This window comes from Mus pahari, chromosome 17 (assembly GCF_900095145.1).
Source record: "Mus pahari chromosome 17, PAHARI_EIJ_v1.1, whole genome shotgun sequence".
In the NCBI taxonomy this organism is placed as follows: Eukaryota; Metazoa; Chordata; class Mammalia; order Rodentia; family Muridae; genus Mus; species Mus pahari.
In genome coordinates, this window is record NC_034606.1 from 21,340,640 (window position 1) to 21,352,464 (window position 11,825).

Sequence of the window (11,825 nt, forward strand, 5' to 3'; positions counted from 1 at the left end):
AGTATTGTAAACCTGGCTCATGCTGGCAGTACCCTTCATAGTATTGTCTTGCTCACATTCCTCCCCCTCTGTCGCTTCGTTGGTCAGCTTTTTGTTGTTGTTAACACACTACTTGAGACAATCAACTAAAAAGAGGGTTCGTCCTACAGTTTGTCCTGCTTGCAGAGTGTTCTGGGACCAGCGCTAAGCATAATTGTTATCAGAGAGATCAGAGAGATCTCATCCAGCAATGAGTGGGAGCAGACGCAGAGGCCCACAGCCAGACAAGGTGGAGCTCAGGGAGTCCTGTGGAGGAGGGGGAGGAAGGGCTGGAGGAACCAGAGAGATCAGAGACACCACCAGAACAAGGCCCACCTAATCAACTGACTGAAACTCATGGGGCTCCCAGAGGTCAGGGAGCCAGTAAGAGAGTGACCTAGGACATCTGTATATATGTGATGGCTGAGTAGCTTGGTGTTCTTGTGGGATTCCTAACTGTGGGAACAGAAGGCTGTCTCTGACTCTCTTGCCTATGTGTCAGACCTTGGACTGTCTACTCAATTGCCTGGGCCAGACTTGATGTGATGGTATATGCCTGGTCTAGAAAACTGAAAAGGTATTTATAATGAATACTTTCCTGTTTGAACTCTCATTCGAGTGTGAAGGTTAGAGGGGGGAATTGCAGTGGGTACTGCTGCCCAAGTGCCCCTCCACAGCCTTTTGCCTGGGGTAAAAGTGCTCCTTATTTGAACTGTTCATCTGCCTTTAAATTATAGTGATGTAGGGAACACACACTGGGAGGCCAAAAGGGAGTAGGAAGAGGGAGTTGGACGTAGGTGTAATCAAGACACATTGCATACATGTATAATATTGTCAGAGAATAAAGACACATAAGTATACAGTGATCTGGAGGTGGAAGAGAGAATCTCATGACGCGGACTCACACCACCAGTGATAATCACCAGTAACATTTTACGAGTAGCATCCTCAATATGGACAAACGTGTGTTTTGCTGTATGTGGAGCACATTGATGCAAAGACAGAGGTTTTTAAGAAGCATCATTCAATTTTATTTTTGGTTAAAATTAATTGAAAAAGAGAACCATCATACTTAGAATGAATCTCTGGGTTTCAGATTAAACTCAGTCACCACAAGAGCAACTTTTCACATTTGCATGTTTAAGACACTCACCGGCCCCACTGTGAACTTTATTGATGTTTTATTTGCAAATGTGTTTAGCTCTGTGGGGAAATAACCAAAAGCAAACTATACTGAACCTCTTATTTTCCCTCTTATTTCTGCACAGTGCCCTCCTCTGGTCCTCAAAACTTAAGGGTCTCAGAAGAATGGTACAACCGGTTGCGCATTACATGGGACCCACCCTCTGGCCCCGTGAAGGGCTATAGGATTGTCTACAAACCTGTGAGTGGTAAGTCCTTCTCAGAACCCAAAATTCCCAAATTCCCAAATTCCAAAATGTTTATTTTGCACCACACACACACACACACACACACACACACACACACACACGTGTGCACGAGTGCACAAACACACACGCATTCCTTTGCCAGAACATGCAAACGGAGGTCAGAGAACAGCCTGGAAGAGTCATTTCTCTCCTTCCATCATGTGGGTTCCAGGTGTCAAACTCAAGTGGCCAGGCTCGACGGCAAATCTGTGGCGCCAGCTCAATGATGCAAACATATTTTAAGATCATTTCTGGCATTGTTTCTTTCAGTGTTAGGCTTTTATATATAGAACCACTAAGAGTTGCTTCTTATCTTTTTTGTGGAGAAGGATTTTGTTGGGTAGACATTATTAGAAGGACAAAATGATGACGTCATATAGAAAACACTACTCACACCAATGAAAGGATAAGCTATCTACTGAGTGCACATCTGCTCGACCCGATCTCACCCCAGGCAGGGAGCAAGTCTAAGGAAAGCTGGACTCCCCAGGAATTCTGGGGAGGTCATAGTTCAATGGATGTGTAAGCTCTAGACACTTAAGATCCCTACTTTTAATTTTTTTTCTTTTGTTTCTTCTTAGATAAGCTGGACAAATTCTACTGACAAACTTTTCTTTCTCTTCATTTAAAGTGTATGAGGTGGAGTAAAACTCAGCAAAGTTAAAAAAAAATTCTTCATGAGATACTCTTTCTCTTCCACCTCCAGATCACTGTGTACTTAAGTGTCTTTATTCCCTGACAACATTATACATGTATGCAACGTGTCTTGATTATATCTACGCCCAAATTCCCTTTCCCACTCCCTTTGGGCCTCCCAATGTGTGTTCCCTACACTGTTATAATTTAAAGGCAGATGAAGAGTTCAAATAGGGAGCGCTTTTACCCCAGGCAAAAGGCTGTGGAGGGGCACTTGGGCAGCAGTACCCATGGCAATTCCTCCCTCTAACCTTCATACCCCCATGACATTTTTAAACAGGAAAATATGTGGATCTTTTCAGTTTTCTAGACCTGACCTTCAGAACTCTGGCTGTTCATCAGAAAGGGCACCTTCAGCTATTCTTAATGTGGCAGAAAAAAAAGATTAAAAGGTATTTTAGGGGCTATGAAAATTGTTTTTCTCTCTCTCAAAAACTTGAATGGCCACAGTCTGTCTTGCAGGGCATTGCTATCGCTCTTATTCTAGCCTCCATTCTTCCTCTCCTGCCACTTATCCAGGTCCTGTTGTCATCCAGTCTATGTGACTACAGTAGCCCCACTTCCAGGCTCTTCAGAAAAAATGTCCTTATGAACCATGAAAATAAAATAGCGGGCAAAGATCAAGGCCTGCTCCACACTCACTCTTTTCAGATTAACCACAGATTTTATTTCTTTTGTCTCTTTGCCACAGGTTTAAGGTGCATATACACTTATGCAACGTGTTCTGGATCTTTTAAAAATATGTATCATATTTTCTGAGTACTAAAACAGCTTTCTTATATTAAACTTGTGATTTTCAATTGCTATGGTTTACCCTCAGTAGAGATAGGTCTGACTGTAACACGTTGGGGTATGGAACTTTCCATCTAGTAGATACTAGTAACTATTGTTCAACTCAATAATACTTTCCTACATTAGAATAATTGTCCTTTGTTTGTTTGTTTGTTCGGTTGGTTTTTTGAGACAGGGTTTCTCTGTGTAGCCCTGGCTGCCCTTGAACTCACTCTGTAGACCAGGCTGGCCTCGAACTCAGAAATCCACCTGCCTCTGCCTCCCAAGTGCTGGGATTAAATAATTGTCCTTCAGTGTCTAGGATGTCAGTAGTATTGTGGTTGTCCTGGAGCGGCAGCTACATGTGATCATTTGTGTTAGCTTTTGGTAGCATGGGAAAATAGCTACTGTTATAACGCATGCATTCAAAAACCATGTAGACTTGCTGCTAGAATGGGGTTCCTGGAGGAAAATGATGAGTGCTTAGAAATGATCACTAACTCAAGGCTCTTAAAGAGTAGACACAGAGAAGAAAAGACAGCAGGTAAAAAGGCAGAATAAGACAGCATAGACTGTACTTGACCCTTAAGACTCCAGTGCGTTGAATGCAGTTGAAGACACAACAGCCTCAAAATCCAGCATATCTAAGGCTATGGCTTAGGAGTAGATGGTGCTATAGTGGCGACATCTACCCAGATATCATAAGGTGTGGTCTGGTGTCCAGGATAGAGCTTTCTGTCCTTGACTTGTGCTGGCATGTCAAGTAGAGGTAGTTGGGAATTATGTCTTCCACCGGGCAAGTGTTGATTGCTTCGGGTAATATACAAGTCAGAATAAGGTGCTGGGTGGATAGTGAAGCGCATCAACATTTTGACCAAGTACAAGGGATAAAACGCTACTAGAGGAAGGACTAACATGTAGGTTTCAGAGACAGACGAGACTTGGTTCTAGCCTCAACCTAGTTGTTTGCCTGCTGGGTAAACCTGAGTAACGATCAAGAGTTGGTTGAAGACAATAGTCTCTAAGAGCACTTGCATGTTGTGACTGTAGTGCATACTCACTCTCTCTTTTAGTCCCTGGTCAAACTCTGGAGACCTTCGTGGGTGCTGACATCAACACCATTGTCATGACAAATCTCCTCAGTGGAATGGACTACAATGTGAAGATCTTTGCTTCCCAGGCGGCAGGCTTCAGTGATGCTCTGACTGGCCTCGTGCAAACACGTAAGCCCCCTTGATGTCTGCTTGCTTCCGTCCCATTAGTGGCTTTGTGCTTGGTTCCCCCTGAGACTTGTCTCTCACTCCCCGTTTTCCATGCAGCCATTGGCTTTTCTTCCCTCTGCATTACTCTTTCTGGATGGCATTCTGTGGAAAGAAAGGTGTGGTAGTTTCTCAGGGCTGTCCAGAGTTCTAGTTGGCAAGCAGATGCCAGCAGCTGCTTTTCTGATTGACTTGATGGCTGCAGCTAGGATTTCCCTCTGGAAAGTCTGTTGGCACTTTTCAAATTAGGTGAGTTTTTCCAAATAGCCAATAGTCTGACACGGCCAATGCTAGTTAAAGCTGGGCCAAGGAGAAGTTTGCCTTCTCTCAAAGTACTGCTACGCATTACACACACACACACACACACACACACACACACACACACACACACACACACTACACACACACACAAACACACACCACACACACACACACACACACACACACACACGCGCGCGTGCACGCACCACACCACACATCATTGATTGAAAGTACATTTCACTCCCCTCTAAGACCTTGTTGTATTCTTTCATGAATTTTCATATGGGGATTTCTCATTGGCATTTGAAACTTCTAGACACACGTGGAATTATTTAGTGCTTTCTAAATTTCAATAGACATGTTCTATTGTTCTGAAATTTTGTTATATACTTCCACATCATCTGCTGTCCTTCTTTAGATCAACTTATGTGTTCAGATCCAAATACATTAAAAAAAAACCCATATCTCTATGATAAACCCAAGGTTGGTACTTTTAATGCATAGTGAAGATAATACACACATGATGGGGAGACAGCATGCTCTATAAAATACACTTGTGTGCTTTTAGTAGCACGTGCCTCATTCTTAAGATGTGTAGTGATAGAAAATTTGTAATGAAATTTAATGCCTTACATATTAGTGCTGGCCCTGCACAAAGTTACTGTCTCAGGATCACAAACCTTCTCAATTCTAAAATAAAGCCAATATCCATCCTGTAGCAACTATGGTTGCTATGAATGCTACAGGAGCTAATGTATGCAAGGTGCCTGTTATGGCAGGCTCTCCATGAATAGCTGCTATTATTATTGTAATAATTGTGTTATATTTGACATGCATGTGAAATTTATCTCAAATAGAATGATTAGTCAAAAAAAAATGTCATTCAAGAATTTGGCTTCTGTAAGACCAGGCTCCATGCTACCTTTTCATTTCTTGTAGATCCTGTACTTCCACGAAAGGAAGCCTCCTAAATTCCCTTCTGTGGAGTATCTTGATATCTCAAAGATTAGATACTGAATAAGCTTTATAACCTTATCTCAAAAGAATTGTTCCCCTCCGCCCCCTCTCAACCATTTGGTATGATGAAATCACATCATTTAGAAGGCTGATGGAGGAGAATTCAGGGTTACATAAAAAGATTCTATCTTAAAACCCACAAAACAAACAAACAAAAATAAGAAATGGAACAAAGTCTGGCGTGGCGGCACACACCTTTAATCCCAGCTCTCGGGAAGCAAAACCAAACCAAAACAAAATAAAACAACCCATAAACGTACACACACAGCCCCCCAAAATGGGTTCTCTGCATTTGAGGACTCCAGGGCGTCTCTTGCCTATGGTTCTTTCTTCTTGACCACTGAGGTGACACTGTTTTGGGTACTAGCACAGTCACTAAGTACATTCCTCTGCTGTGCTGTGCCACCAACGCCCAGCTCCTCCTTATCAGGCCAGAACCTCTGTCCTCAGCATCCCTCACTTCTCTGTCCCTACCCTTCTGGTTCATGTCACTACCACTTGCAGTGTCTCCAGACTCATTTTTATTGGCATCATTTTCTGTACTCTTTCCTCACTCCATTACTTTCTTCTTTTCTTTTCTTTTCTTTTCTTTTCTTTTCTTTTCTTTTCTTTTCTTTTCTTTTCTTTTCTCTTCTCTTCTCTTCTCTTCTCTTCTCTTCTCTTCTCTTCTCTTCTCTTCTCTTCTTTTCTTTTCTTTTCTTTTCTTCTTCTCTCCATTAGTAAGAATGCTGAACATTCCAAACATATTTGAAAACAGAGAATATAAAATTGTTTTATACTCTCACCCATTAAATAGAAGTTAAGCAGTTGTTGCTTGTTCTCTTTCTCTCATGTAAAATACGACCTCACACAATGAAACATAATTTAATGTTTTAAAAACAATTTTAGCACGGTTGTTACAATTGTCAACTTCCCTTTCTTATGTGTGGGTTAAAATAATGTCCGGCCCACCACAGGGCTAGGGCCGCTCATGGAGGTGGACACGGGAAGTTTGACTATGCACACCCCACACAGCTGCTGGGTGGGCACTGGACTGTGAGAAGCTACAAGACCCCACTCCGGGGGTGAGGAGCGCAGTTTGAGGTCCCTCTGATCTGCTGAAATTGTCTCGGGGTCCTCAGATCTGCAGGGAGGCCAACGATGACAGGTTCTCACTCTTGGGCACCGTAGACGCGCCGCTGGATGCTGTGGAAGAGATGAGAAAGGAGTGGAAGGCCCATTGGTGGGCTCTGGGCTGAGGAGAAGAGTGCTCCGGCTGGGTCCCTCGGGGAGGAGAGTGTCTCTGGCTTATTGGGGCGGGTTGGCTTGGCTTGTTGGAAGCCATGGCTGGGAACACAGGGAGGCCTCCTGTGTGAGATTAGACTTGGCTCTTTAAGGAAGACCTGCTCCATTGTTCCGCTAGCTTGGTGGTCCTGATGAGAAGAGGCAGTTCATGGTTTTAAGGCATTTATTGTAGAAAGGTAGAGAGTAGAGAAGTAGAGGCCAGCCATGGTCAGCTGGAGAGAGGGGGAGCAAGAGGGCAAGAGAGAGGCAACAGTAAGGGAGTAAGAGAGGGAGGAGGGGCAAGCAGCCCCTTTATAGTGGGCCAGGCCTACCTGGCTGTTGCCAGGTAACTGTGGGGAGAAGCACACCTGGCTGTTGCCAGGTAACTGTGGGGAGGAGCACACCTGGCTGCTGCCAGGTAACTGTGGGGAGGAGCACACCTGGCTGTTGCCAGGTAACTATGGGGATGGAGTCCAGGCAGAATACCAGGAGCTTGGGATGTTGCCACAGGCCTCTCTGCGGGGGGGGGGGGGGACTGTGGGAGGCTGTAGTTGAGACTGGAGCCAGGGGTTCAAGGGGCGTGGAGGAACACCTGTCATTCCTTGATCTGCTTGCTTGATCTGTGCTTGACCAGGGACCAAGCTGCCTGTCACAGCCCACTGCCCCACGCTTGTGTGGGGAAGGGGGTATTTTTGTTGGCTTTAGAAAATGAGCCTTCCCCTTATGCTCCACCAGAAATGAGCAAAATGAAGATGTAAATTGTAATTATGAAAATTTATTTTACGATCTTGAAAACAATAATCATGTAGTAATTTCATTTTATGAGTTAACTAACAGAGGGTGACATAAAAGAAAAATCATATGGAAGGAAGAGGTTATTTGGGAAGTGCAAATTTTCTGCTTCTGATTCTAAATGATAAACACCAAGTGCCTATTTTTATATTTTCCTGAAGAAATCTTTCCATTGTTTCCCAAAAATGATCCTCCAATGTAGATCAGAATTCTAAGGTGAAGAAAACCCAAATAGTTTTGCCTACGTGTGCAAACTCTACAGTTTAACTTCAAAATAGGTTCATTCTTATTCCATTACATCTTTGTTTTTATTTTGATTATTTTTTCACTGCCCATATTTATAGGGTATGCTGTGGGTTTTTAATACATGGATCTATCACGACAAGATCTAATTAGGATAATTAGCACATGTCTCCTTAAGTGTTTGTCTTGTGTGTGTGTGTGTGTGTGTGTGTGTGTGTGTGTGTGTGGTGAGACTATTCAAAATATGCTGTTCTTTTGGTTTTAAAACCTGCAGTGCATTGTAATAAGCTATAGCAGGCCCACTGTGTGATAGCCCCACTGTGTGATAGTCCCAGTGTGTGATAGGACACTTGGCTTCATTCTTTTCTTGGTTACTCAGAAACTGAGTAAGGGAGTTCCTCCCTCACCTTCTAGTCTCCCCACTGTCCCCAGCTTCCCGTAGCTAATCCTTTTCTCTAATTTTATGAGCTCATAATGAGATATCTATTGCCATTTAAAATGATGAATCCTGTCCTGACTTGGTTTTGTTTCTGTTTTGTCACAGTGTTCTTGGGTGTGACAGATCTCCAAGCCAATCAGGTTGAGATGACAAGCTTGTGTGCTCGGTGGCAAATACACCGCCATGCCACAGCCTACAGGATAGTTCTAGAATCCCTTCAGGGTAAGTACAATTTTGTGAAGTTCTTGCATGCCTGCTTCTGTGCAAATCATCTTGGAAAGTCACATCAGGCTAGAGCCCTCGTCTGCAAGCTGCATGTTCGGGGCTCAAAGATGCAGCATGTGACATCAGACCTGCTGAACTTAACCCATGACTGCTCCTCGTCTGTTAAGAGATATTACCACAGCATTGGTTTTGTGAGGTGTATGCTGAGAAGATGCATGTTGAAATTTATCCATCAATGCTGTATGTCCCTCAAGATCCTAAACAATGCAATCTGCTGTTGGTCTCAGGAGCCAAACAACCAGAACTAGCATTCATTTAAATTGCACAGTGCTAGCACTGTGATAGCCACTCCATGGTGACCAGCTTCAAATGTCATGCTTTTCTGAGTGTTTCTTTGCATTGGTGGTAACTCATGAACAAATTCTTATACAGGAGGAGGCATCATGAGTTCATATCTGTTGAGGTTTGGTCTTACATATATAGGAGTTCAAAATAGAATGAACAGTGAAGACAAGGAAAACATTTAAAAAGATATACATTCCATGGTTATGTGAAATGTGAGTTATGGATGTTTACACCAAAGGAGATGAAAGATATGCTTACTATGAGTGGAGGAACAACTATAGAATTTGAGTTATATTTCATAGCTCTCTATGATCATGCTAGAAGGGCTATTATTGACTGTCATTTGTTAGGCTTAAAGATAGTAAGCTTAATAATCACACTCCCAGATGGTCCCACAGCAATTTGATCCTCATATATGTTTGAAGAATCTATGGAGGAAGTATAAGTTACTCTATCTTGGAAAAATATTTAACCACTTGGGTTGACAGTAATATGTATGAAAATCAGTGTAATCAATGGAATTGCTACTATTTAGAGGTATTTTTATTCAAGACTTTTAGCACAATGTCTTTGCAGAGAAGCACTGAGATTCTTTATCAGAAGATATGATTAGCGTGTATAACCCTTGATCTGTAGTCCCAAACCACAGAGAGTTCTTCCCTAACCCAAGACCCTTTGGTGGCTACAGGATGAGTCACAGTGCATAAGTAAGTCTTTCATACTCCCTCAGAATGACTTCCAGGCTGCAAGAAGCCTTTCAGACTGCATCGCTGTCATGTTGAAAAGAATGGACAGAAGTGTTGTTTCATTTACTTCCCATCAACGTTGGTAGCTGAGGAACTCAGGAGCTGAGTTAGCTCTGTTGTCTCTCATCCAATGGTTTTTATCAGCAACAGATTCTAATCTAGAGCTGCTGAAAAAAAAAGAGTTTGGTCAGGGAGATGTGGGAGTAGCTGTGGGGAAAGCATTTCTGATTTTATTTACTTATCTATTTTTTTTATATTTTTGGTGTTTTTATTTATTTATTTTATTGGTTATTTTATTTATTTACATTTCAAATGTTATCCCACTTCACGGTTTCTCCTCTGCAACCCCCCTATTCCATCCCTCTCCCTCCTGCTTCTATGGGGGAGCTCCCCCACCCATCTACCCACCCAATCCTGACTCACTGCCCTAGTATTTCCCCACACTGGAGCATCCATCCAGCCTTCACAGGACCAAGGGCCTCCCTTTACATTGATGCCAGATAAGACAATTCTCTGCTACATATAAAGCTGAAAGCCATTGGTCCCTCCATGTGTACTCTGGTTGATGGTTTAGTCCTGGGAGCTCTGGGAGGTCCAGTTATTTGATATTGTTTTTCTTCCTATGGGGTTGCAAGTCCCTTGAGCTCCTTCAGTCCTTGCCCTAACTCCTTCACTGGGGTCCTTGTGCTGAGTCAGATGGTTGGCTGTGAGCATCTGCATCTGTATTGGTCAGGCTCTGGCAGAACCTCTCAGGGGGACATCCATATCAGGCTCGTATCAGCAAGCACATCTTGGCATCAACAATAGTGCCTGGGTTTGGTGTCTGCAGATAGGATGAATCCCTATGTGGGGCAGTTTCTGGAAGGCCTTTCCTTCAGTCTCTGCTCTACCCATTGTCCCTGCATTTCCTTTAGACAGGAGCAATTCTAGCTTAATATTTTTGAAGGTGGGTTGGCGACCTGGGAGCTTCTCAGATCCCAGGTCTCTGGGACATTGCTGGTATTTTAACGGATAGAATTTAGTTGAAGGACTTGGGTTTCTTCTTCAGAGAGGGGAAGAGTGGTGTGGGGTCCCTTCATCTTAGAGAGAACTGTGATTGCTACTCTGATTCATTGTCTGTTGAGGACTGATGATGCTCATCATCCCAGTAGGAGCATGAGACCCAGGTTTTGGTCACGTGATACACTTCTCTGGCTGCATAGTCTGCCTCTGCAGATCTCTCTCTCCCTTTCCATCAGCCAAAGAAGCTATCAGGGGATAAATGGGCCTTGATTCTTCCTTGTGTTAGAGAAAAGTTAGGTAGGTTGACTTGCTGCTGAATGCCTCAGTCAAATTTTTATTGATGAGTGAGTAAATATTATTTTTCATCATACATTCCCTATGGTCTGATCACATACACCTTTATTCTGATGTGAAATTAGTGGCGTTGTCCCTCCTGTAACCTCAGATTCTCATCATCTTTCTTCTCTGAGCTTCAGTTTCTCCAAAAATCACCTCATTTGAAATTATTAACTGTGACAATTCCCTACACATTTATAAGCCAACTAACTGTTCAGGCTACACCATTCAAACTTGTTTATTACATTTATAGAAACATTAATAAAAGGAGTTAAGCAAATGAATCAGTTGTTGGCTTGTACTTTGAGAGGCGTAACCATACCCAACTTCAGGCACCTCTGGATCCAGGAGTCTGAACAGAGTCCTTGAGATGGAGTCTTGCTCCCTTGTCCCACTCTATTTTTCATACTCAGTCAGGATCTGCGATGGGGCTCCAGTCAGATCCAGAGTGACATCCCTCCAGTGTCTGGCTTCATAGGCATGGTGAAAAGACAAGTTTCTTTCTCAATATTTCCAACAGAAGTCCAGAAACTGAGTCATGCTGGCCTGGTTTGATCACATGCCTCTAAATATGTCATTGAGTGCACAGGAATGAAAGAAACAGACTGGTTGGACCCGGTTAATTTCCCTGTGTCTGGTGGCAGTGGCCAGGAGCAGCAGGGTGGTATTTAGTGCTGTCCAGATTATAAGTACCAAGATGCGGTGGGCTAGATCCAAAGGAAAAAGGGATGGGATTCAAGGCTGGCAAACACAAGACATCTGCTTGTGTAAATATTAGGACATTTTTATGGCTAAGAGAGGGGGAAAAGATCACCAGAAGGACAAGCACCATACATGGAAAGACTGAAATAAAATTTGCCAGTTAGCCATTTGCCAAAATCAGGCTTTGGTTAATTCTGGCATAGATCAAAGTGAGAGACTTAGTTGGCCTTGCTAACTCTCTCTCTCTCTCTCTCTCTCTCTCTCTCTCTCTCTCTCTCTC

The 11,825-nt window shown here is 43.2% G+C and overlaps 1 protein-coding gene across 4 annotated transcripts in view; it reads left to right on the forward strand.

Annotated features, from left to right (window-relative positions):
* Positions 1-11,825, forward strand: part of Col14a1 (collagen type XIV alpha 1 chain) — a 215,110-nt gene that overhangs the window by 111,152 nt on the left and 92,133 nt on the right. For all 4 annotated transcript variants that reach the window (XM_029548078.1, XM_021216500.2, XM_029548079.1 and 1 more), the window contains exons 21-23: positions 1,287-1,409; positions 3,989-4,138; positions 8,295-8,411. In XM_029548078.1, coding sequence (XP_029403938.1) covers positions 1,287-1,409; positions 3,989-4,138; positions 8,295-8,411 — 390 coding nt within the window. The remainder of the gene's footprint in view (positions 1-1,286; positions 1,410-3,988; positions 4,139-8,294; positions 8,412-11,825) is intronic.